The following is a 27,960-nucleotide window of genomic DNA, read 5'->3' as shown; positions in this document are numbered from 1 at the left end:
AGTCCTTCCAATGAACATTCAGGGTTGATTTCCTTTAGGATTGACTGGTTTGATCTCCTTGCTGTCCAAGGGACTCTCAAAAATCTTCTCCAGCACCACAGTTGAAAGGCATCAATTCTTAAGTGCTCAGCCTTTTCTATTATCCAGCTTTCACATCTGTACATGACTACTGGAAAAACCATAGCATTGACTATGCAGCTACCCACTCCAATATTCTGGCCTAGAGAATTCCATGGACTGTATAGTCCATGGGCTTGCAAAGTATTGGACATGACTGAGCAACTTTCACTTTGACTATATGGACCTTTGTAGGCAAAGTAATATCTATTTTAATATTGTGTCTAGTTTGTCATTGCTTTTCCAAGGAGCAAGCGTCTTTTAATCTCATGGCTGTAGTCATCATTCACAGTGACTTTGGAATCCAAGAAAGGAAAGTCTGTTACTGTTGCCATTTATTCCCCATTTATTTGCCATGAAGTGATGGGACTAGATGCCATGATCTTCGTTTTCTCAGTGTTGAGTTTTAAGCCAGCTTTTTCACTGTCCTTTTCAGCTTCATCAAGAGGTTCTGTAATTCCTCTTTGCTTTTTGCCTTAAGGGTGGAGTCATCTGAAACCATAGAACTCCTAAAAGAAAACATAGGCACCATCGTCTTTGACATTGATCTTATGAGCTTTTTCACTGTCCTTTTCAGCTTCATCAAGAGGTTCTGTAATTCCTCTTTGCTTTTTGCCTTAAGGGTGGAGTCATCTGAAACCATAGAACTCCTAAAAGAAAACATAGGCACCATCGTCTTTGACATTGATCTTATGAATAGTTTTTGCATTTGTCTTCTCAGACAAGAGAAACAAAAGCAAGCATTTAAACATGAGAGTTAATCAGACTTAAAAACTTTTGCACAGCAAAGGAAACCATCAACAAAATGAAGAAACAACCTTGAATGGAAGAAGAAATTTGCAAACAATATGTCTGATGAGTTAAATCCAAAATATATAAGGAAATCATACAACTCAATATTAAAAAAAAGTTTGATTAAAAAATGGGCAGAGGACCTGAATAGGCGTTTCTTCCCAAAGAACACATACAGATGGCCAGCAGATGTATGAAAAGATGCTGAATATCACTAACCATCACAGAAATCAAAACCACAATGAAATATCACCTCATACCTGTCATAATGGCTATTATCAAAAAGACAAGAAATAAATTTTGGCGAGGATGTGGAGAAAAGGGGGCCTTCATATACTGCTGGTGGGCATGTAACTTGGTACAACCACTATAGAAAGCAATATAAAAGTTCCTTAAAATATAGAACTACCATGTGATCCATCAGTGCTGCTTCAAGGTATTTATCCAAAGAAAATGAAAACACCAATAATAATAATAATATATATATATATATATATATATATATATATATATGTGCACCTCAATGTTGTTTGTAGCTTTATTTGCAGTTAGCAAAGATATTGAAGCAACCTAAGTGGCCATCAGCAGATGAATGGATACTGAAGTTGTCGTTGTATATATGTGTGTGTGTGTATATATATATATGTGTGTGTGTGTATATATATGTATATGTGTGTATACTACACACACACACAATGGAATATTTCTCAGCCATTGAAAAATGAAATTTTGCCATTTGTGACAACATGGATGGACCTGGAGTATATTATGCTTAGTGAAATGACTCAGAGAGAAAGACAGATATTGTATATTTTAACGTTATTTGGAATCCAAAAAACAAAATACAGAAACAAATAGAACAGAAACAAATAACATAGATACAGGGAACAAACTAGTGTCTACCAGAGGGAGAAGTGTGGGAGGAGGGGCAAAAGAGCTGAAGGGTGTTTTCATTTTCTTTGGATAAATACCTTGAAGCAGCACTGCTGGATCACATGGTAGTTCTATATTTTAAGGAACTTTTATATTGCTTTCTATAGTGGTTGTACCAAGTTACATGCCCACCAGCAGTGTATGAAGGCCCCCTTTTCTCCACAGAGGCACAGACTACTAGCTATAAAGTAAATAAGTTACGAAGATGTAATGTATAGCACAGGGAACATAATATTTTATGATATTTTTATGGAATATATTCTATGAAAATATCAAATTACTGTATTACCTGAAACTAATATATTATAAATCAACTATAATTTAAAATGTAGTTAAAATGATCAATTTATGTATATTTTACCACACACACACACACACAAACTTTTACGAAGTATCTGCCTTTATCAGGAAATAGTAATTTTTCTAAGCCCATAAATACTTCTAGAGGAAAAAGAAATGCCATATAAAACTATGTGAGGAAAATCATCTCTGGCTTCCATTGAGGATTCTGAATGGAAACAAAAAATAGCATAATGTATTGGACATAGCTATTGTAATAGACAGTTGTAACATTTCATGCCTTTAGAGGACAAACAGGACATTCATAATGGGAAGAAAATTCTTTAAAGTCTCAATTTCAGTGATGTCCTTGTTAGGGATATACTCTCTGAAACCTACCTTGTTATTTAACTATTTATAAAATTTTTAGTCAAGGCTGAAAATGAAAACTATTAGGGCCCTTTAAAACAAAATGGAATCAGATATTTTTTCCTCTTTGTTCTATGGTATATCCTAGAGACTTCCTCACAGAAGTTGGAAATAATGATAGAAACTCCTAAACCATCCAGTGGTTTGTCAGTTGAAGAAAGGAACCGTAGTAACTATGTATATGTAGCCTGTTCATTTTGTAAAAACCTGGAACATATAGTCATTCATCCCCCAATATTTATATGTAGGCCCAAGGCTTTTTGTTTGTATATGGGTCTTTTGAAATCCTCCTCTTCTTTCTAGTATAGCCATATCCATATTGTTTCATTCCAGGTTTCCAAATTTCCAGTTTCTAGTTTGCTTTCATGAAAGTAGAGAACAAAATTTTTAGATTTTTGTGATCTCCACCCCCCATTCTATTAAAGTTGCTTCATGTACAGCTATTTTGGCAGTTACTGTTCACCTTTATTGAATGTTTCTAAAGCATTCACCTTTGTTTTCATAGAAATAATAACTGACTTTTATACTCACATTTCATCAGTTTACATAATATTTAATTAAGTCACATTAAAGAAAGGTCAGTGGGCATACACAGGCTTGGGAACAATACAGTTGAAACTAAGCATGTCAACACTGCTGATGGGACAAGAAGTGTACTTAAGCTTGCTGTGGGCATCTGAATATTTTAGTGATAGAATGGAGACTATCAGTTAATCCACTGATGGTTGGTTAAGAGAACTTTTTGCAGAGTGAAAATTTGCTTTTTCTTACTTAATGTATTCTGTATTTTCCCATCAGTAAATGGAGATCTACATCATTGTTTTTAATGGCCACATGGTATTTATTGTACATGTATTATGATGAGTTTTTGCTGGCAAGCGACATGAAACAGCTTGACTCACTTAACCAGACAAGGAATTAATTGGTAGGCTATTAAGACTGTTTATAGAGTCAACAGGAAAGATGATCAGCCAGGCTTGGAAAAATGGGCAGAAGCCCAGGGAGGCTAAAACAGCCAAGGTCACAGTCCCCATGACAGTCTGGTAGTCGTCTGCCTTGGCACTAGCTTTCTCAGGACTTCTGCCACCACCACTGCTAGCATCTTGACTGTGTTGCTGCAGCTGCTGCAAATTCTTTTAAATTATCACTGTGTATTTGTGTCACTTTCTCAGAATTCAAATCCCTGGGCAGAAGCATCTGCCCAGTCAGATCTAGACTTATTTAGCAGCGTCTCAGCTTCAAGGATGAAGGGAAAAGGAATATCTCCTCCTCCAAACTTTGGCTTCAGTAGTCAGGGCCCAGTCCTACTGCCTATCACCAAGACTCTCTCACAGCAGGGGATTTCCTTAACCTAGAGTGTGTGTTTGGATACTGGGTAGCCAAAAATATGACAACCATCTGTAAAAGTGTGAATATACTAGAGTTTATTTAACCAGTGCCCTACTGTAAAAAAAAATGTAGGTTGTTTCCTATTTTGCTGATTTAAGCTACATGGTAATAGACACATTTTACTAATCCAGTAGGTAGAAAACATTATATCTTAGTTGTTTTAATTTATAACTTTAAATAGTTATATATAATATAACTATTATTTATAACTAATATAAAAGTTATATATAATATAATTATTTATAATTAATATAAAATTATATATAACTATTTTATAACTAATATAAAATTTATATATAATAGTTTCATATGTTTATTGGAATTTTGGATTTCTTATGTTGTTTTTTCTTTTTTTAATTTTATTTTGAATTAGAGGATAATTACTTTACCAGATTGTGATGGGTTTTGCCATATATCAACTTGAATCAGCCATAGGTATACATATGTCCCCTACCTCTTGAACCCCCCTGCCACCTCGCTCCCTGTCCCACCCCTCTAGATTGTCACACAGCAACGACTTTGGATGCCCTGCGTCACACAGCAAACTCCCACTGGCTATATGTTTTACATATGGTATTGTATATGTTTCAGTGCTATTCTCTCCAATCATCCCACCCTTTCCTTCCCCCACTGTGTGTAAAACTCTGTTCTTTATGTCTATGTCTCTTTTGCTGCCCTGCAAGTAGGATCATCAATACTGACCTTCTAGATTCCATATATATGCATCAATATACAATATTTGTCTTTCTCTTTCTGACTTAATTCCCTCTGTATAATAGGCCCTAGCTTCATCCACCTCATTAGAACTGACTCAAGTGCATGCCTTTTTATGTCTGAGTCATATTCCATTGTGTATATATGTACCAAAGCTTCTTTATCCGTTTATCTGTTGACGGACGTCTAGATTGCTTCCATGTCCTAGCTATGGTAAATGGTGCTTCAATGAAAATTGAGGTACGTGTATCTTTTTCAATTATGGTTTCCTGAGTGTATATGCTCAATGGTGGGTTTGTTGGGTCATATGGTATATTTATTCCTAGTTTTTAAAGGAATCTCCGTACTGTTTGTTGTCCATAGAGGCTGTATCAGTTTGCATTACCACCAACAGTGCAAGAGGGTTCCCTTTTCTCCACACTCTCTCCAGCATTTATTGTTTGTAGACTTTTTGATGATAGCCATTCTGACCTGTATGAGATGATATCTTATTGTAGTTTAGATTTGAGTTTCTCTAATATTAAGCAGTGTTGAGCATCTTTTCATGTGTTTATTAGCTATCAGTATGTCTTCTTTGGAGAAATGTCTATTTAGGTCTTCTGCCCACTTTTTTGACTGGGCTGTTTTTCTGGTATTGAGTAGCATGAGCTGCTTGTATATTTTGGAGATTAATTCTTAGTCAGTTGTTTTGTTTGCTATTATTTTCTCCTATTCTGAGGGTTGTCTTTTCACCTTGCCCATAGTTTCCTTAGTTGTGCAAAAGGTTTTGAGTTTAATTAGGTCCCATTTGTTTATTTTTGTTTTGATTTCCATTACTCTCAGAGGTGGGTCATAGAGGATCTCATATATGGAGGCTGGGGAGATATCCAAAGATCTGCAAAGGGTCCCCCTTGAGTCTTCAGTGGGGAACAAATCAATGCATCAATTCAGTGGTTTATGTCAGAGAGTGTTCTGCCTATGTTTTTCTCTAAGAGTTTTATGGTTTCTGGTCTTACATTTAGAAATCAAAGACCACACAAACAGATGGGCAGATATACCATGTTCTTGGTTTGGAAGAATCAATATAGTGAAAATGACTGTACTACTGAAAGCAATCTATAGAGTCAATGCAATCCCTATCAGACTACCAATGGTATTCTTCACAGAACTAGAACAAATAATTTCACAATTTGTATCGAAACACCAAAGACCCTGAATCACCAAAGTGGTCTTGGTAAAGAAGAATGGAACGGGAGGAACTGGAGGAATCAACTTTCCTAACTTTAGACTATACTACAAAGCCACAGTCATCAAGACAGTATGGTACTGGCACAAAAACAGAAATATAGTCCAATGGAACAAGATAAACAGCATGGAAATAAATCCATTTACCTTTGGGCATCTTATCTTTGACAAAGGAGGCAAAAATATACAATGGAGAAAAGACAATCTTTTCAACAAGTGGTGCTGGTAAAACTGGTTAACTACATATAATGAAATTAGAATACTTCCTAATACCGTCCACAAAAATAAAGTCAAAATGGATTAAAGACCTCAACATAAGACCAGAAACTATAAAACTTATTTTGTTAATTACCTGACATATATTACATATATGGGATTTTTTGAAATATAATTTAGATGTCATAAAATTCACTATAATTTTATATGTGTAATTCTGGTGTTTTTAGTGTATTCACAGACTTGTGCAAACATTACTACTACCTAATTCCAGAACATCACTCCAGAAAGAAACCCCATGCATATATATTTTTGTAATTTGCTTACATGGATATTTTTTATTTTATTTTTAAAAACCTTTTAAAAATTATTTTTTTAATTGAAGTAGAATTGTGTTGGTTTCTGCCAATCATCAACATGAATCAACACATGGGTTTTTTTTTTTTTTTTGCCACATGACATTTTTAAAATTCATAAAAGTTTAAAAATCTTTTCTATCTGCTTTTGGCTTAGGCTTAGAAAGGCCTTCCCACCCCAAATTTTGTTTTTGCTGTTGTTGTTAATTATTATCTACTTTTTTATAGCATTAATTTTTTTTTTTACAGTTTAGTCTTTAATTCATTTAGGATTAATTTTGGAATAATATGGAGTCTAAACATGTTTACCTCACATGGTTAGCATGTTATAGCAACACCACTTATTTCTCCATTAATTTGAATATTTCCCTTATTATATACTAAATTCTTATATATACACACGTCTGTTTCTGGTACTTTCTGTTTTGTTACCAAGAATCTGTCTGTTCTGACATTAGTAGTATTGTACACATGAAACTTATATAATGTTATAAACCAATTTAAAAAATAAAACTTCTAAAAACATTTTAATGTTTCGTAGGGTAATTAGCATTATCCTTTTAGTGATGTTTTTATAAAATTAATGACGTACTTGGAAAGTTTAGTCATACTGAATTGTCATTTTCAACCTCATCAAACCTTTATCATTTATTTTGTGGTTTATGTTTTCTTAATCAGTTATAGCAAATATAAAATAAGTGCTTTTTCAACTTACTGTATCTAGTGTTTAAATACTGTCAGTTGTTTTTCTTTTTCATAGGTATTAATGTTATTTCATTGGTGGTTTGGGGCACAGTTTTGTCTTAGAACTAAAATTAGAAGATGGATTTTTCCTTGCAAAAAGAGCTATAGCATTACAAGTGGACCATGACTTACCTACAGATTATATCTGAGAAGCTTGGAACAGGTGATTGTTTTTATGGGGGAAAAAAGCATTCCAGCTACTAAATAATCTTAGAAACTAAGTTAGATTACTGCACCTAGACCATATTTAACCCATAATGTGATTGAAAAGTAGTTGACACATTTTGATGTCAAATTGTTGAAAACTACTTGCCTCTACTTTTTCTGGGATAAAAATGGCCTTGTCTGAGGCAAGAAGAGTTTCACCCAAAAACATTTTCCTCTAGTCTATTATTGACAAGGCAGCAAATGTTCAGTTCCTGGTAGAAAGGCAGATAATAACTTGAGGTCTGTTTCTCAGTTTCTGAGTAACTTGTCCCCTCACCTGTGTTCATTGCAGGGTAACTATTTTTTCAAGCATTTTCCTCAATTCCAAAGATGGGAGCATCTTTGTCTGGTTTTATTTTATGCCTTTTGCAGACGTTACCCTATTAAGTTAATTCCTTTGAGGCTATTGTTAGCTCTAGACTCTAGCTTGAATTGGCTGTATGAGCATAGGTAAGTCTGAGTATACTCAGTGAAGCTATGAGCCATGTTGTACAGGGCCACCCAAGATGGACAGATCATAATGGAGAGTTCTGACAAAATGTGATCCACTGGAGGAGGGGATAGCTCTTGAGAGTCCCTTGGACTGCAAGGAGATCAAACCAGTCAATCCTAAAGGAAATCAACCCTGAATATTCATTGGAAGGACTGATGCTGAAGCTCCATTACTTCAGCCACCTGATGTGAAGAGCCTACTCATTGGAAAAGACCCTGATGCTGGGAAAGATTGACAGCAGGAGGGGAAGGGAGCGACAGAGGATGAGATGGTTGGATGACATCATCGATTCAATAATCATGAGTTTGAGTAAACTCCAGGAGATAGTGAAGGACAGGGAAGCCTGGCATGCTATAGTCCATGAGGTTGCGAAGAGTCAGACACGACTTATTGACTGAACAACAACAACAAAGTCTGAGTATTAGCTTCCTTAAAATAAAAGGAGGCTACTACCTTATTTATATTGCAGGATTGTTGTGAAATTATGTATATGAAAGTTTTGTCAACTATGTAATGCTATAGGACTGTGAAATATCTGTAGTTATCCAAAGGATAACACTCTTTTAAGAGGCAGTGATTTGTCTAGGAGTCACAAAAATAGCCAGCAGAGCACATTGCCTTTTCCTAATTTGAATGTTTTGATCTTTTTTGACCTTAACTAATATGTCTGAAGTCCTGACTCCTAATCTTTTGTGCATGCGTGCTAAGTTGCTTTAGTTGTGTCTGATTCTTTGTGACCCTATGGACTGTAGCGTGCCAGGCTCCTCTTTCCATGGGATTCTCCATGCAGAATACTAGAGTGGGTTGCCATTTCCTTCTCCAGGGGTCCTCCTGACCCAGTCATCAAACCCATGTCTCTTACATCTCCTACATTGGCAGGCGGGTTCTTTATCATTAGCGTCAATTTTGGGAATCATCAATTGAGTAGAACAACTATGTTTTGAAACATACATTTGTCTACTCCACCTGTTTCATCTGGAATCTTAGTCTTCTGTTTGTATAATGACAATTGTCTGATGAAAGAGATTAGACACTCGATATTTTGAAAACAAGTTAAGGAGTAAGATGTGTTCATTTTAAATGTTCAAGCAATTTAAACAAGATGTGTTATATAAAATAATAAAGAAGCCAATACTTTCTCCCTTTTGTTTTCAATTTAGAGGTAGTGGATTTTAAATAAAAGCAAATAGGAAAAAACTAAATAAAAAATTTGATTTAGCAATATATACTCTAGAGACAGCTAGTTCAATGTTGTTTGCATAGCTAAAAATTATCAGTTTGCTTGACAAAATAGGGTATTTTTTATAGCCCTGGTGTAATAGACTGGGTAATTTATGCCTGTTTATATGTTTCAGTTTATTATTAGTCTCACTTATTGAATTATTTCAATTTTGGTAACTTTTCTCTTAATTGCTGCACATTCCCTACATTTTTTCTTCTTTATTTCCCCCTAAAGTGGGCTGTGTTTTTAAAGAATCTTTTTTCCTCCATCTTTATTGAGGTATAACTGACAAATAGAAACTGTTGATATATAAGTTGTACAATTTGATGCTTTGATATACATACACATTGTGATATGATTACTGCAATCAAGCTCATTATCATATACATCACCTCACATAGTTACCGTTTTTTGTTGTTGAGAACAGTTAAAATCTCTTTTTAGCAAATTTCAAATAAACAGTACAGTATTATTAACTGTAGTCATCACGCTGTGTTTTGGATTTCCAGAATTTATTCATCCTGCATCATTTCCCCAACTCCCCAGCTCCTGATAACCACAATTCTAGTCTCTGCTTCTAAGACTCAGACTTCAGATTCCACATGTGAGATCATGCAGTTTTTGTCTTTCTGTGTCTGTCTTATTTCACTTAGCATAATGTCCTCCTGGTTTATTCATTTATTTTCCTTTTAAAAATTCTTATAATGAAATAACTTAGACCTACAAAGAGTATAGGAAACCCTATAACATATGTGTGTATCCTCTTCTTAGCCTAAGAAATTAAACATTACATATGTAGTTGAAGTTTCCCTTTGTGCTCCAATTGCATCCCTTCCCCGCTCCCCAAACTTCTGAGTTTGGAGTTTATTATTCCCATGCATATTTTAATATTTTAACTAACACTACTATATATGAATATATACAAAACCAATATTTGGTATTATTTTACATTTTTAGGCTTTTGTATCCTTCTGAAACTTTTTATTTCCTCAACTATGTTTATGAGATTTTTCCATGTTGCTACTTATAGCCCTAGTTTTCAGTTTCTCAATCTCTGTGTTGTTGCCATTTGTTGCTATTTCTTTGTTGTGAGGCCCTTTCTTGTCCTTTATAGGAAGTTTAGCGATATCCCAGTAGCACTTTCCCCTCCACTCCCCACCCCAGTTGTGATAACCAAAAATGTCTCCAGACATTGCCGATGTCCCTTTCATGGCAAAATCTCCCTTTTCCCAGTGAGAACCATTATTTTACTTCATTCATTTTAACTACTCTGTCATGCTTCATGATGTATGTATCACCACTTATTTTTCCATTTTCCAGTTGATAGACATTTAGATTATTTCTAAAGTTTTTTTTTCTGCAGTGAATATTTTTGTTCATGTTTTCTTACACAATGTGAGATTTTCTGTAAGGTAATAGGCTTAGGAGTGAAAATGTTGAGTTCTAATATATGCATATCTTTAACTCTACCAGATATTGCCAACCATGTTCTATAATAGTTGTATTAATTTACACTCTCACCAGCTGAATAAGGGAGATCCTGTTGCTCCACAGTCTCATTAACACTTTGGTATTGTCAGATTTTGAAATTTTTGTCTACCTGATAGGTGTAAATGATATTCATTGTAGTTTTAATTTGCATTTTCTTGATTACTGTAGTGATCAAAAATTATGCAGGTGGAGCTGTATCCAACAAAATTAACATTACCATATAATTTATTAAGAATCCAGAAACCTTTCTCAAATTATGAGGACTCATTATTTTAGGTGGATTTAAAAATAATGTTTGAGCTTCTTTGATCAGCTTTAAGAAGTGGTTTTGAGCCATCAGACTTCATACATGTCATGCTTGTTTGTACTCAACTTCTACAGTTTCTGTTTCCAAACCAGAGATGATGATCTAGTCATAATACTCTTCTTCCTCTTACAAAATGTTATTACTGATAGTGATTACCATCTGTGTTTAGGGAGTGGTTGAAAATACTTTAATAACTAGAAGTTATTTCCCTCAATGTTGTTGGATGCTCTTTTTCTCAGTCATCTCATTACTAATAGCTGTGTGCCAGATTTGTTTCTTTGATATTGACACTGTATGCAATTATTTATATTGTTACTTTGTTTTTTGAGTCATTCTGCTAAATGCAGTGAGAGTTACAAAAGATGTTCTTGACTTTGTATCTATTTTTGAGACATTTAAAATTCAAAAGATGGGCATAGCATATATTTACAAAATCAGTGAGTTGTGTGTTATATATTACATATAAATATATGTACAATATATGAAAAAATAAAATAGTATGTAAGGGATAGAATTCCTCAGGTTTTGAGTGTGAGACCCACTTTAAATACAGTTTTGGAGAAAAATGCAGGTGAATTATGAAGGCAAGGGAAATATATGTTATTCATAGATGATTTGATATGCTTAAATTAGGATGTAGTGGGAAAAGTGGCTGTATTAATGTAATTTTCATTCATGCTCAGAATTTCTTTGCTCCCTAATACATATTTCCGGGACTTCCCTGGTGGCTCAGACGATTAAGAATCTGCTTGCAATGCAAGAGACTTGGGTTCGATCCCTGGGTCAGGAAGACCCCTTGGAGAAGGAAATGGCTTGACACTCAAGTATTCTTGCCTGGAGAATCCCATGGACAGAGGAGCCTAGTGGAGAAAATTCCATAGGGTTGCAAAGAGTTGGACACGACTAAGTGACTAACGCACACACACACACACACACACACACATACACACATTTCCAGGGTAAATAATCCAGTCACTTTAAAAAGTACTTTGCTGCTTAACTAGTCTCTATCAGTTCCTCTTTGGCCTGGGACATAGCCCAAAATAAAACTGTATTTCAGTTTTACATTCCTAACTAACCAGGTAAACTAGCCTTCATATGCTGAGTATATTGTATTCCAAAAGTTTGTTACCAATTCTGTTTTTTGAACTTGACAGTTGCTTATAAAACAATTGAGTCAGTTTTGGTAATGTACCTGGATGAGCCCTGAAAAGCTCTATTTTGACCCATAACATATCTGAGCCATATAGGTACTAAGTGTGAATGTTTTGACCTAGAGGCAGGCAGCCATGTGCTACAAGAGGAAGTGCATTCTTTTTGAAGGATAAGACTAATGGTAGGCAAAATTTTGATAAAATCTGTTTGTTTTAGACATTATTCTACTTACCTTTTCATATGTATTAGTGCTTCCCAGTGACCCTCTCCCTAGTGGTAGCCCTAATGCCTTCATGCTTGCCTTAAGTACCTCACCTTGGACTTTTAACCTGGGCCTACAAATTCCCTATATCCCAAGAATTCTTTGTTCACAATTACCTGCCTTTCCTGTTCCATTTGGGCTTCTGTTCTATTGTAGTAATTGGTCTTACCTAGTTTTTAGGAGATGTAATTCCAGCTGTCAGTGTCTTAAACTCTCAAAGAGGAGTTTATATTTTAGAAAGAGGATAAAATGTCTCAGACAGCTGACCTAGGTTCTTCAAAAAGTTACTTACCAGGAAAGAGATATGGGAGAGAGGCTGTTCTAGATTAAATGAGACAAAAGAGATACATCCAAATGCAGAATGTGAACCTTGTCTGGATCCTGATTTGGAAAAATATAAAAGCTGTAAAGAAAGCTGAGCACGAAAGAATTGATGCTTTTGAACTGTGGTGTTGGAGAAGACTCTTGAGAGTCCCTTGGACTGCAAGGAGATCCAACCAGTCCATCCTAAAGGAGATCAGCCCTGGGTATTCATTGGAAGGACTGATGTTGAAGCTGAAACTCCAATATTTTGGCCACCTGATGCAAAGAGCTGACTCACTGCAAAAGACCCTGATGCTGGGAAAGATTGAGAGCAGGAGGAGAAGGGGACGACAGAGGATGAGATGGTTGGATGGCATCATGGACTCAATGGACATGGATTTGGGTAGACTCCAGGAGTTGGTGATGGACAGGGAGGCCTGGTGTGCTGCAGTTCATGGGGTCACAAGGAGTCAGACATGACTGAGCAACTGAACTAAACTGAATGGATGTTCTTGGGACATTTGGGACAGTTTAAATAGAAAATTTGTATTAAAGGATGTACAATGATTTATTTTCTTTTTATTTATTTAATATAAATTTATTTATTTTAATTGAAGGTTAATTACTTTACAATATTGTATTGGTTTTACCATACATCAACATGAAAACGCCACGGGTATACACATGTTCCCCATCCTGAAACCCCCTCCCACCTCCCTCCCTGTACCATCATCCCTCTGGTTCATCCCAGTGCACCAGCCCCAAGCATCCAGTATCATGCATTGAACCTGGACTGGCGATTCATTTCATATATGATATTACACATGTTTCAGTGCCATTCTCCCAAATCATCCCATCCTCTCCCTCTCCCACAGAGTCCAAAAGACATTTCTATGCATCTGTGTCTCTTTTGCTGTCTCGCATACAAGGTTATCGTTACCATCTTTCTAAATTCCATATATATGAGTTAGTATACTGTATTGGTGTTTTTCTTTCTGGCTTACTTCACCCTGTATAATAGGCTCCAGTTTCATCCACCTCATTAGAACTGATTCAAATGTATTCTTTTTAATGGCTGAGAATCACTACAGATGGTGACTGCAGCCATGAAATTAAAAGATGCATATTCCTTGGAAGGAAAGATATGACCAACCTAGATAGCATATTCAAAAGCAGAGACACTACTTTGCCAACAAAGGTCCGGCTAGTCAAGACTATGGTTTTTTCTGTGGTCATGTATGGATGTGAGAGTTGGACTGTGAAGAAGGCTGAGCGCCGAAGAATTGATGCTTTTGAACTGTGGTGTTGGAGAAGACTCTTGAGAGTCCCTTGGACTGCAAGGAGATCCAACAAGTCCATTCTGAAGGAGCTCAGCCCTGGGATTTCTTTGGAAGGAATGATGCTAAAGCTGAAACTCCAGTACTTTGGCCACCTCATGCAAAGAGTTGACTCATTGGAAAAGACTCTGATGCTGGGAGGGATTGGGGGCAGGAGGAGAAGGGGATGACAGAGGATGAGATGGCTGGATGGCATCACTGACTCGATGGACGTGAGTCTGAGTGAACTCCAGGAGTTGGTGATGGATAGGGAGGCCTGGCGTGCTGTGATTCATGGGGTCTGAAAGAGTCGGACACGACTGAGCGACTGATCTGATCTGATCTGATCTGATTTTCTCATTATTAGTGTATAGGAATGCAAGGGATTTCTGTGTGTTGATTTTATATCCTTCAACTTTACTATATTCATTGATTAGTTCTAGTAATTTTCTGGTGGAGTCTTTAGGGTTTTCTATGTAGAGGATCATGTCATCTGCAAACAATGAGAGTTTTACTTCTTTTCCAATTTGGATTCCTTTTATTTCTTTTTCTGCTCTGATTGCTGTGGCCAATACTTCCAAAACTCTGTTTAATAGTAGTGGTGAGAGTGGGCACCCTTGTCTTATTCCTGACTTTAGGGGAAATGCTTTCAGTTTTTCACCATTGAGGATAATGTTTACTGTGGGTTTGTCATATATAGCTTTTATAATGTTGAGGAATGTTCCTTCTATTCCTGCTTTCTGGAGAGTTTTTATCATAAATGGATGTTGAATTTTGTCAAAGGCTTTCTCTGCATCTATTGAAATGATCATATGGCTTTTATTTTTCAATTTGTTAATGTGGTGTATTACAGTGATTGATTTGCGGATATTGAAGAATCCTTGCATCCCTGGGATAAAGCCTACTTGGTCATGGTGTATGATCTTTTTAATGTGTTGTTGGATTCTGATTGCTAGAATTTTGTTAAGGATTTTTGCATCTATGTTCCTCAGTGATATTGGCCTGTACTTTTCTTTTTTTGTGGCATCTTTGTCAGGTTTTGGTATTAGGGTGGTGGTGGCCTCATAGAATGAGTTTGGAAGTTTACCTTCCTCTGCAATTTTCTGGAAGAGTTTGAGTAGAATAGGTGTTAGCTCTTCTCTAAATTTTTGGTAGAATTCAACTGTGAAGCGATCTGGACCTGGGCTTTTGTTTGCTGGAAGATTTCTGATTACGCTTTCAATTTCCGTGCTTGTGATGGGTCTGTTAAGATTTTCTATTTTTTCCTGGTTCAGTTTTGGAAGGTTGTACTTTTCTAAGAATTTGTCCATTTCTTCCATGTTGTCCATTTTATTGGCATATAATTGCTGATAGTAGTCTCTTATTATCCTTTGTATTTCTGTGTTGTCTGTTGTGATCTCTCCATTTTCATTTCTAATTTTATTGATTTGATTTTTCTCCCTTTGTTTCTTGATGAATCTGGCTAATGGTTTGTCAATTTTATTTATCCTTTTGAAGAACCAGCTTTTGGCTTTGTTGATTTTTGCTATGATCTCTTTTGTTTCTTTTGCATTTATTTTGGCCCTAATTTTTAAGATTTCTTTCCTTCTACTAACCCTGGGGTTCTTCATTTCTTCCTTTTCTAGTTGCTTTAGGTGTAGAGTTATGTTATTTATTTGACTTTTTTCTTGTTTCTTTAGGTATGCCTGTATTGCTATGAACCTTCCCCTTAGAACTGCTTTTGCAGTGTCCCACAGGTTTGGGGTTGTTGTGTTTTCATTTTCATTCGTTTCTATGCATATTTTGATTTCTTTTTTTATTTCTTCTGTGATTTGTTAGTTATTCAGCAGCGTGTTGTTCAGTCTCCATATGTTGGAATTTTAAGTAGTTTTTCTCCTGTAATTGAGATCTAATCTTACTGTATTGTGGTCAGAAAAGATGCTTGGAATGATTTCAATTTTTTTGAGTTTACCAAGGCTAGATTTATGCTGCAGGATGTGATCTATCCTGGAGAAGTTTCCATGTGCGCTTGAGAAAAAGGTGAAATTCATTGTTTTGGGGTGAAATGTCCTATAGATATAAATTAGGTCTAACTGGTCTGTTGTATCATTTAAAGTTTGTGTTTCCTTGTTAATTTTCTGTTTAGTTGATCTATCCATAGGTGTGAGTGGGGTATTAAAGTCTCCCACTATTATTGTGTTATTGTTAATTTCCCCTTTCATGCTTGTTAGCATTTGTCTTATATATTGTGGTGCTCCTATGTTGGGTGCATATATATTTATGATTGTTATATCTTCTTCTTGGATTGATCCTTTGATCATTATGTAGTGTCCTTCTTTGTCTCTTTTCACAGCCTTTGTTTTAAAGTATATTTTATCTGATATGAGTATTGCTACTCCTGCTTTCTTTTGGTCTCTATTTGCGTGGTATATCTTTTTCCAGCCCTTGACTTTCAGTCTGTATGTGTCCCCTGTTTTGAGGTGGGTCTCTTGTAGACAACATATATAGGGGTCTTGTTTTTGTATCCATTCAGCCAGTCTTTGTCTTTTGGTTGGGGCATTCAACCCATTTACTTTGAAGGTAATTATTGATAAGTATAATCCCGTTGCCATTTACTTTATTGTTTTGGGTTCGAGTTTATACACCCTTGTTGTGTTTCCTGTCTAGATAATATCCTTTAGCATTTGTTAGAGAGCTGGTTTGGTGGTGCTGAATTCTCTCAGCTTTTGCTTGTCTGTAAAGCTTTTGATTTCTCCTTCATATTTGAATGAGATCCTTGCGGTACAGTAATCTGGGCTGTAGGTTATTTTCTTTCATCACTTTAAATATGTCCTGTCATTGTCTTCTGGCCTGAAGAGTTTCTATTGAAAGATCAGCTGTTATCCTTATGGGAATCCCCTTGTGTGTTATTTGTTTTTCCCTTGCTTCTTCTATATTTGTTCTTTGTGTTTGATCTTTGTTAATTTGATTAATATGTGTTTTGGGGTGTTTCGCATTGGATTTATCCTGTTTGGGACTCTCTGGGTTTCTTGGACTTGGGTGATTATTTCCTTCCCCATTTTAGGGAAGTTTTCAACTATTATCTCCTCAAGTATTTTCTCATGGTCTTTCTTTTTGTCTTCTTCTTCTGGGACTCCTATGATTCGAATGTTGGGGCATTTAACATGGTCCTGGAGGTCTCTGAGATTGTCCTCATTTCTTTTAATTCATTTTTTTTTCCTCTCTGATTCATTTATTTCTACTATTCTGTCTTCTACTTCACTAATCCTATCCTCTGCCTCTGTTATTGTACTATTTGTTCCCTCCAGAGTGTTTTTGATCTCATTTATTGCTTTATTCATTATATACTGACTCTTTTTTATTTCTTCTGGGTCCTTGTTAAACCTTTCTTGCATCTTCTCAATCCTTGGCTCCAGGCTATTTATCTGTGATTCCATTTTGATTTCAAGATTTTGGATCATTTTCACTATCATTATTCAGAATTCTTTGTCAGGTAGATTCCCTATCTCTTCCTCTTTTGTTTGGTTTGGTGGGCATTTATCCTGTTCCTTTACCTGCTGGGTATTCATCTGTCTCTTCATCCTGTTTATATTGCCGTGTTTGGGGTGGCCTTTCTGTATTCTGGCAGTTTGTGGAGTTCACTTTATGTGGAGTTTCCTTGCTGTGGGTGGGGTTGTACGGATGGCTTGTCAAGGTTTCCTGGTTCGGGAAGCTTGTGTCGGTGTTCTGGTGGATGGAGGTGGATTTCTTGTCTCTGGAGTGCAATGAAGTGTCCAGTAATGAGTTATGAGATGTCAATGGGTTTGGAGTGACTTTGGGCAGCCTGTATATTGAAGCTCAGAGCTGTGTTCCTGTGTTGCTGGAGAATTTGCGTGGTATGTCTTGCTCTGGAACTTCTTGGCCCTTGTGTGGTGCTTGGTTTCAGTGTAGGTATGGAGGCGTTTGATGAGTTCCTGTCGATTAGTGTTCCCCAGAGTCAGGAGTTCTCTGGTGTTCTCAGGATTTGGACTTAAGCCTCCTGCTTCTGGTTTTCAGTCTTATTCTTACAGTAGCCTTAAGACTTCTCCATCTATACAGCACCGTTGATAAAACATCTAGGTTAAAGATGAAAAGTTTCTTTACAGTGAGGGACACTCAGAGAGGTTCACAGAGTTACATGGAGAAGAGAAGAGGGAGGAGGGAGTTAGAGGTGACCCGAATGAGATGAGGTGGAATCAAAAGAGGAGAGAGCAAGCTAGCCAGTAATAACTTCCTTATGTGTGCTCCACAGTCTGGACTGCTCAGAGATGTTCAAGGAGTTATACAGAGAAGAGAAGAGGGAGGAAGGAGACAGAGGTGGCCAGGAGGATAAAGGGGGGAATCAAAAGGAGAGAGACAGATCCAGTCAGTAATTAGTTCCCTAAGTGTTCTCCACTGTCTGGAACACACAGAGAGATTCACAGAGTTGGGTAGAGAAGAGAAGAGGGAGGGAGGAGATAGAGGTGACCTGGTGGAGAAAAAGGAGAGTCCAAAGGGGAGAGAGCAGTCAAGCCAGTAATCTCACTCCCATGTAAAAATGGGTATTGAATATTGGGTTCTTAAAGGTACAAAATTGATAACAAATACCAAAAAGCAAAGATTAAAAATCTAGAGAAGAAGTTGGATTTTCAAAAATACAATGTTAAAGAACAGAAAAAAAGAAAAACAAAGTCACAAAAATTATAAAATATATAATTATTAAATAGTGTCTCTTTTTTTTTTGCAAAGTAATAGTAGGTTATAAAAATGAAAATTAGAGTAATAGAGGACTTAAAATTTTTAAAAAATTTTAAAAAATGATAGTAAAAATATATCTAGGACTTTCTCTGGTGTGGTTGTGGGCAGTGTTGGGTCAGTTCATTTTCAGCTAGTTCCTTGGTCTGGCTTATATTTCTCAAGATCTATAGGCCCCCCCCCCCCCCATGTAGTCAGTACTAACTACAGGGTTTTAATCTGTTGCACTTGTTACTTCCAAGACGGTTCCCTCTGTTTTAGCTTCTTTTGTTTGCTGGTCTCTTCAGTGTCTGATTTCCGCCCTGACACAAGGGGACGGTGGTGGACACTTTTTTAGGCTCACTTGTTCAGTTGCTGTGGGGAGGGAGGGACACTGCAAACAAATAACACTGGCGTGTGCTCACAGTGTCTCAGCCACACTGGGCCTGTTCCCGCCCACGCTGCTCAGGCTCTAGGTTGCTCCACCGGGAACTGTCCGAGGCCACCTGGGCTGCATGCACCTCCCAGGTCTAAGCTGCTCAGGTTCAGGTACTCGGGTAGTCCTCAGAGGCGCAGACTCGGTTGGGCCTGCATTTTGTGGCCTTCCCAGGTCTGAGCTGCTCAGGTGATGAGATGTTTGGCGAGCGCGGTTGCTGCGACTTATCTCCTCCCCTGTCCCTGCCACTCGGTTTTCTGGGTGTACAACCAATGCACCTTTTCAGGCGGATGTTGACCATCCAGAACCTCAAGAAGTCTTGTTTAGCAAAGAAGCCTGCTTGCAGTGTGGTAGATAATGCCTCTCTGGGGCTGATTGCCCCCTTCCGGCTCTGGCTGCCTGTCACCGGAGGGGGATGGTCTGCAGCCGGCTGTCTTTGTTCAGTCTTTTGTTCTGTGAGGGTACCTGACGGTGTCTCAGGTTAGGGCTTTTCGCATGGTAGCTATCCCACAGTCTGGTTTGCTAGCCCAAGTTAGTTCCTTCAGATTGGCCTTGGGGCATTCAGGCCCAGTCCTTACTCTAAGCAATGCAGACCGTGCCTCCCTGCCCAGCCCCCACTTGCTAGTGGCGGGTGCAGGCGTCTCCGCTGTGAGTTACCTATGGGCACGTAATCTGTGGGTTTTAATTAATTATTTATTTTTCCTCCCAGTTATGTTGCCCTCTGAGGTTCCAAGGCTCACCACAGACTCGGCAGTGAGAGTGTTTCCTGGTGTTTGTTAACTTCTCTCTTTTTAAGACTCCCTTCCTGGAACGAAGCTCCATCCCTACCTCTTTTGTCTCTCTTTTTGCTTTTTATATTTTTTCCTACCTCCTTTCGAAGACAATGGACTGCTTTTCTGGGTGCCTGATGTCCTCTGCCGGCATTCAGAAGTTGTTTTGTGGAATTTACTCAGCGTTTAAATGTTCTTTTGATGAATTTGTTGGGGAGAAAGTGGTCTCACTGTCCTATTCCTCTGCCATCTTAGGACTGCCTCCGATTAATTTTCTTAGCTGTGGTCATAGTATTGTGGTTATGCAGCAGTCCTTAATTCTTTGGAAATGTGTGCTGAAGTATTATGATCTCTAAAACTTAGATTAGAAAAATAAAGCAAATACAGCAAAATGTTAGCAGTTGTTGAATTCACGTGGAGGATATACAGATAGATGTTCATTGTACTATTTCAGGTGTTATGCGTAGTTGAAATTTTTCATAATAAAGATTTGGAAAACAGGAAAGCTATTCACTAATACAATAATATTTAAATTGTAAATTTCATGCAATGGAGAATTCAGACAGCATGAAGAACTTCTTGAGCTGGAGTAGCTAGTTCTAGATCCTCTAAATTTCTACTGTTGTTGTTTAGTCACTAAGTTGTGTCTAACTCTTTTGCGACGTCGTGGACTGTAACTCGCCAGACTCCTCTGTCCGTGGGCTTTCCCAGGTAAGAATATTGTAGTGGGTTGCCATTTCCTTCTTCAGGGCATCTTCATGACCCAGGGATTAAACCCACTTCTCCCACTTTGGCAGGCGGATTCTTTATCACTGAGCCACCAGGGAAGCCCTCATTTCTACTGCTTCTTCCCTATTCCACTTACCATTCATTCAAAGATTCAGATTTTGTCCTATTGACAGCAGCTGCTCAAGCTAGAGGAAGGACGATGAAGTTTCTCAGGGTGATTACAGCTTATTTTTACATATAGATTATAAGTCATAGATTACCAGAATGTGAGTATCACTGGTAGTGTGGTTCATTAGAGATTGTTGTTGTTGTTTTTTTTTTTACTTTGAATAAAGGCTGTTTCAAGTAATTAAAAACAAAGTTAGATAAACTATATTCTTTTATATTGAATGGATATTATAATCTATGTAAAAATTGATAATACTAACTGCATAAGAAGAATTAGTGGACATAACTGAATTGTTAAGTGTTGCATTTGGAATAACTGTGGCTCTAACTTTAAATAACAAAAATAGGCTATTTCAGATCAAATCACACTATAAAGTACAGTTCCATAATTAGTGCTAGTTGAAATTAAGACTGAGAAAGATGCAGCTAGTGTTGAATTTTTCTTTCAGCTTTGTGAAAATTTTTACATTTAAAAAATGGATATGGAAAACAGTATAGATGTTCTAAAAAATTAATAAGCAGAATTATCATATGATCTACTAACTCCTGGGTATTTATCAAAGGGAAATGAAATCATTATCTCAAAGATAGTTGCACCCCCATATTTATTGCAGCATTATTTGCAACAGTCAACACGTCAAAACAACCAATGCCCGTCTGTGGATGAATAGATAAAGAAAATGTGATATACATATACATATTATTCAGCCATAAAAATGAAGAAAATCCTACCACTTGTGATAACATGGATGGACTTTGAGGGCATTATGCTAAGTGAAATAAGTCAGTCAGAGAAAGACAAATATTGTATGAACTCACTTATATGTGGAATCTGAAAAAACCTGAACTCATAGACACAGAGAACAGATTGATGGGTTGGTTACCAGAGGTAGGGGGTGGGGAGTGGGCGAAATGGATGAAGGTGGTTAAAAGATGTAAACTCCTAGCTATAAGATAAATAAGTCCTGAGGATAAAATGTACAGCATGGTGACTATAGTTAGCAATATTCTATTGTATTTTTGAAGGTCACTAAGACAGTAGACGGAGAAGGCAGTGGCACCCCACTCCAGTACTCTTGCCTGGAAAATCCCATGGGTGGAGGAGCCTGGTAGGCTGCAGTCCATGGGGTCGCTAAGAGTCGGACGCGACTGAGTGACTTCACTTTCACTTTTCACTTTCATGCATTGGAGAAGGAAATGGCACCCCAGTCCAGTATTCTTGCCTGGAGAATCCCTGGGATGGGGGAGCCTGGTGGGCTGCCATCTATGGGGTCGCACAGAGTTGGACACAACTGAAGCAACTTAGCAGCAAGACAGTAGACCTTAAAAGTTCTCATCACAAGAAAAAATTGTAACTATGTGTGGTGATGGATGTTAACTTTTGGTGGTACTTTTGCAGTATATACACGTATCAAATCATTGTATTGTACACTTAAAACTAATATGTTATATATCAATTATATCAATAAAATGGAAATTTCATGTGATTCAAACTAATTATCAATGGGAAAAAAAAGACTCCTGCCTTCATAGAATTTTCATTTTAATGAGGAGTTTATTACAGTATAACATATTATTCCAAAATTTAGTGGCTTAAAAAACCCAACAATTATTATCTCACAGTTTCTGTGGGTCATGAATTTGGGAGTGGTATAGATGGGTGGTTCTGGCCCACGATCTCTCATGAGGTTGTAAGTCTGTATGTCAGCTGAGGCTGCAGGCATCTAAAGACATAACTGAGTCTGAAGAATCAGCATCCAAGACAGTTCACTCACCTGTTTATTGGCAGGCGGCCTTATGTCTTTGCTGGTTATTGATTGTAGGCCTCAATTTCTCACCATGTCAGCCTCTCCATAATGCTGCTTGAGTGTCCTCATGACATAGCAGGTGGCTTCCCCTAGATGGGGTGATTGAAGAGAGAGGACAAGGAGCAAGCCACAATGACTTTTTCCCCCAACTGCAGTGCCTTTTATCTTGGAAATCATACATTGTCACTTCCACTAGTGATTTGGAAGCAAGTCACTGAATTGAGGCCATATGCGATTTGATCTCTTGATCAAATTTGATATCTTGAACGAAGGAGTTGTTAAATTTGATCTCTTGAGTGAAGGAGTGACAATTCATGAACACATTTTAAAACAATAACAGGAAGACAGATAATAAGCAATAAACATAGCAAGTAAATTAATGGAGCTTATTAGAAGGTTTTAAGTTCTATGAAAATAAGAAAAAAAGAGGGCAGAAATAAGGGGAATTAAAGTATGTGTGTGTGTGGAAGGGATGTAGGTTGCAATTTTCAACAAGGTGGTCAGTGTAAGACTCGTTAGGAAGATTAGATTTGAGTAAACACTTGAAAGAGATGAAGAAGTTAGCTAAGCAGATATCTAAGAGAAGAAAGCACTAAATCAAAGGAATAGGTGACCTAAAAGTGCTGGGATGGGAGTAAAATGAGGCGAGAGAAAAGAATGCTAACCGTGGTATATTAGTAGTGTATTTTCAGTTGGGCAGGTGGGAATGTTGAAGGATTCTTTTTTCTTTTTCTTTTAACTTAAAGTTTTTTTTTTTTTAAGTTTTTATTCTATATTAGAGCATACTTGATTAGCAATTTTGTGTTAGTTTCAGGTATATAGCTAAGTGATTGAGTTATACATATACATGTATGTATTCTTTTTTCAAATTCTTTTCCCGTTTAGGTTATTACAGACGCTCCCTGTGCTATACAGTAGGTCCCTATTGGTTATCTATTTTAAATATAGTAGTGTATATGTTGGAGAAGGAAATGGCAACCCACTCCAGTGTTCTTGCCTGGAGAATCCCAGAGACGGGGGAGCCTGATGGGCTGCCGTCTATGGCTTTGCACAGAGTCGGACACTACTGAAGTGACTTAGCAGCTTAGCAGTGTATATGTGACAGTCCCAAATTCCCAATCTATCCCTGCTTCCCACCTTCCCCCCCAAAACCATAAGTTCCTTTTCTAAGTCTGTGAGTCTGCTTCTGGCTTTGTAAATAAGTTCATTTGTATCATTTTTGTAGATGCCACATATAAATTATATCATATGATATTTGTCTTTCTCTGTCTGACTTATTTCACTTTGTATGATAATCTCTAGGTCCATCCATGTTGCAAATGGCATGGTTCATTCTTTTTTATGGCCGAGTAATATTCCACTGTATGTACCACATCTTTATCCATTCATCTGTTGGTGAATATTTAGGTTGTTTCCATGTCTTGGCTATTGTAAACAGCACTGCAGTGAACACAGGGGTACATGTAAGAGGAAGGGTTATTTCCATGGCTGATATTAATAAGTTTATTGTTTCTAATAGGAATGTAAAGAAGAAATCAAAATGGATCTGAGTGTGAGTGTGAATTCTGTCACCATCTCTGTTGAGGGAATGACATGTAGTTCCTGTGTTTGGACCATTGAACAGCAGATTGGAAAACTGAATGGTGTACATCATATTAAAGTAAGTTACTCCTTGGAAATCAGTGCTGTTGACTGGAATTCTTCTTGGAAATTATACTTCTAACACTGAAATAGATGCAGAAACACTAACATGTATGACATAAAGACAGTCATACTTCAAACCGTGAAGCTGAGTAAGTTTTCTTTGGCCCATTAACTTATTTCCTTGTTAAAGGCAATAATAAATTATATATTTTTAAAATTTAAAAACATCTGAAGATTGAGTCTTGATGTTATGGTTGTATCAGTTTATATTTTATAAGTATAGGTGCTGACATGAGTTTGAACAAACTTTATACTGGTGTGCAAAGAGTCAGACAAGACTTATCGACTGAACAACAACAACAGTATTTTTTATTACTGTTGATGTCATATTAAACTAAAATACATGTTCTCAAAGGAAGGATCATGGGGTTTCTTTCTCTTTTATATCATGACAGTTAGTATGTTTAGTAATAATGTAGTCTTCCTTAAGAACATGCATACAAAGTGTAACTCATTTTCTAAACATTTCACTTTAGTTTTTAATTGCAAAACTAAAATAGACTTTTGTTAGACAATCTTAACAAATTCCTGCTGTAATTCATCTCAGAGTCCTACTTAGTGAAAAAGAGTGATTTATCATATATTATAGTTTCTTTGTGCTGCTGCCGCTAAGTCGCTTCAGTCATGTCTGACTCTGTGCGACCCCGTAGACAGCAGCCCACCAGGCTCCCCTGTCCCTGGGATTCTTCAGGCAAGAACACTGGAGTGGGTTGCCATTTCCTTCTCCAATGCATGAAAGTGAAAAATGAAAGTGAAGTCGCTCAGTCATGTCCGACTCTTCGTGACCCCATAGCTTTTCTTACTTATGTATAATAATTATAATAACAATTCATGTTCACTACAGAGAAACCAGAGAAGGCGATGGGACCCCACTCCAGTACTCTTGCCTGGAAAATCCCATGGATGGAGGAGCCTGGTAGGCTGCAGTCCATGGGGTCACTAGGAGTCAGACACAACTGAAACAACTTAGCAGCAGCAGCAGTAGCAAGCTTTGTTTAACACCTTTTAAACACAAAAGCCAAAAGTAGCAAAGTCAGCACAGGACTACCCCAAAGGAAACAAAATGATACCATGCCCCCTATATCCTGTAAAAAATGTCTTTTAATGTTTCCTGTGCTCGTTTTTTTTTTTTTTTTTTTTTTGACATAGACATAGTGTGTTAAAGCTGCAAGTGGTCTTAGATATGACTTAAGTAGTCTAACCCCCTCATTTTACACATGGACAGACTGAAGCCCAGATAAGGAAGTGATTTGTGCTAAATTACACAGCTACCTAATACCAGATAAAACTAGAACTCAAGTTCCATGATTCCTGGGCCAGAATGTTTTCTGGTCATACAGTGTTTACAGATGCATTTTAATTTGCATATGGTTCTCAAACTTGTGATCTCCAATTTATTCTGTCACATAACTTCCAAAAAAAAAAAAAGCCTGGTATTTTCATCATCAACTTGCTTCCTACCACAAAATTGCTGTTTTAGCTCTGTGTCACTATTCTCTATATAAATTCTTCTCAGAATAATTCTAGTATTTTTGGCATGAGATACCTTGAATTATATTTTATGTGTCACTGTCTTTTTAATTTTTCTATTTCCATGTTCATAAAGGTGTCTTTGATGTTAAAGCCTTTGGGGTTAAAAATATGTTTTGATGAAGTCCAACTTTCTCAGTTTCAGCACTGTTGACATTTTGGGCCAGATAACTCTTTGTCTTAGGAGAGTGCTTTGAAGGATGTTTAGCAACATCCCTGGCCTCTAACCATGAGATGCCAGTAGCCTCTCCTTCCACTTGTGACAACCAAAAATGTCTCCAGACATTGCCACTATTCCCTAGGGATGAAATTGCCCTTGGTTGAAGATCACTCCTGTAGTCCCTTCTCAGAGAACCTCTGTTATATACCCTTTGGCTCTTTAGTTATTGTTTGATGATGGCAAATTGATTTTCAAACAGGCTCATGTGCCCCTTTCTCTTCATATTAGCTTCTTATGGTTCTTTTTTGCCAGTAACAGGTATAGTGAACAGTGTTTCTCAAACCACAGCATGAGAATCACCTGTAAGGCTTGTAAAACATAGATTGCTTTAAAACATAAAACACCCAGAGTTTCTGTTTTAGTAGTAGATCTGAATGGGGCCTAAGAACTTAACTATATCTGTGGTTCTGGGACCACAGTTTAAGAACCATTGTATTGCATGAGTTATACTTACACTAAAGATTATTTGTCATTTGTTTGAAATTTAATTTAACTGGGTCTGTCCTATATTTTCATTTACTAAATCTAGTTGGTAACCTACTTTGAAATCATTCTCCTTTACTTTTAGACCCTCATAAGCACTGATTTATTTATTGTTCCTATAGCTTTAATTTTTAAAAACTACCATATAAATGGAATCATATAATATATAGTCTTTTGAGCCTGGCATCTTTCATTTAACATTGTGCATCTGAGATTCATCCATGTTGTTGCATGTATCACTGGCTCTTTCCTTTTTGTTTCTGAGGCATTATTCTCTTGTGTGGATTGTACCAAAGTTTGTTTACCCATTCATCTATTGAGAGACATTGCATTGTTTTCACTTTCTTTTGTGATTATGAAAAATCCTCTGAATGTTCACATCCAAATCTTTGTGTGGACATAAGTTTTAATTTCTCTTAGGCAGATTCCTAGGATTGGATTTGTTCTATCATGTGGTAAGTGTATGTTCAACTTTTTGAGACACTGGCAAATGATTTACCATAGTAGCTATACTATTTTATGTTCCCACCACCAATGTTTGAGGATTCCACTTTTCTCACATTCTCTACAACACTTTGTGTTACCAGTCCTTTTAGTTTCAGACATTCTCGTGGGTATGTAGTGGTATCTCAATTCTCATTCTCTTAATGGATAACGATATTGAGTATCTTTTTTTGTGCTTCTTAGGCATTTGTATACCTTGTATACCTTCTCTGTGAAATGTCTGTCAAACCTCTTGTGAAATTTTTAGCTGCATGTTTTGTTATTGTTCAATTTTGATTGTTTTCTATATATTCTGAATATGTCTTCTCTTAGATATGTGTCTTCCAATTTTTTCCCCAGTCCGTGGGTTGACTTTTTAATCTTTTAAAAGTGTCTTTCCCAGAGCAGCAGTTTTTACTTTTGTTGAATTCCAATTTATCCACTTTTTTTATGGAGCATGCTTTTGGTGTCATTGCTAAGAAATCTTGACCTTACCCAAGATCACAAAGATTTTACACCTGTGTCTTCTAAAAGATTTTACATTTAGATCTATGATACATTTTAATTAATTAATCCATAATCTGTATACATTATGAAGTATGAGTTGAGGTTAATTGTCTTAAATATGGGTGTCCAGTTTGCTAAGCAGCTCTATTTGTTGAAAAGTTTATTTTTTCTCCATTGAATTGCCTTTGCACCTTTGTTGAAGCTCAATTTACCATATACTTATGGATATATTTCTGTATACTCTGTTCTGGTCTATTGATCTGTGTGTCTGTCCTGTAAATATCACACAATCTTGATTATTGTAGCTTTGTAATGAACCTTAAAATCAAGTAGTATAATTTCTCAACTTTGTTATTTTTCATAATTGTTTTGGCTATTCTATTTTCTTTCCCTGTATACATAAATTTTAGAATCAGTATATAGGTTTCTACAAAAATATAGCCTGGGATTTTGACTGTGACTG

The 27,960-nt window shown here is 36.9% G+C and overlaps 1 protein-coding gene across 5 annotated transcripts in view; it reads left to right on the top strand.

Moving 5' to 3' along the window:
- The window catches only part of ATP7A (ATPase copper transporting alpha), a 130,846-nt gene that overhangs the window by 31,276 nt on the left and 71,610 nt on the right, over positions 1-27,960 (top strand). For 3 of the 5 annotated variants that reach the window (XM_059883522.1, XM_059883520.1, XM_005227972.5), the window contains exon 2: positions 24,090-24,230. The exons of 1 other annotated variant lie outside the window; for it this stretch is intronic. In XM_059883522.1, coding sequence (XP_059739505.1) covers positions 24,111-24,230 — 120 coding nt within the window. In that variant the 5' untranslated portion in view covers positions 24,090-24,110. Of the gene's footprint in view, positions 1-24,089; positions 24,231-27,960 lie in introns of those variants that run through there. One more of the 5 variants, NM_001192852.1, reaches the window with a different exon arrangement.

Source organism: Bos taurus, chromosome X, assembly GCF_002263795.3.
Source record: "Bos taurus isolate L1 Dominette 01449 registration number 42190680 breed Hereford chromosome X, ARS-UCD2.0, whole genome shotgun sequence".
In the NCBI taxonomy this organism is placed as follows: domain Eukaryota; kingdom Metazoa; phylum Chordata; class Mammalia; order Artiodactyla; family Bovidae; genus Bos; species Bos taurus.
Note: the sequence above shows the minus strand (reverse complement) of the source record. Positions and strands in the feature narration are given on the sequence as shown.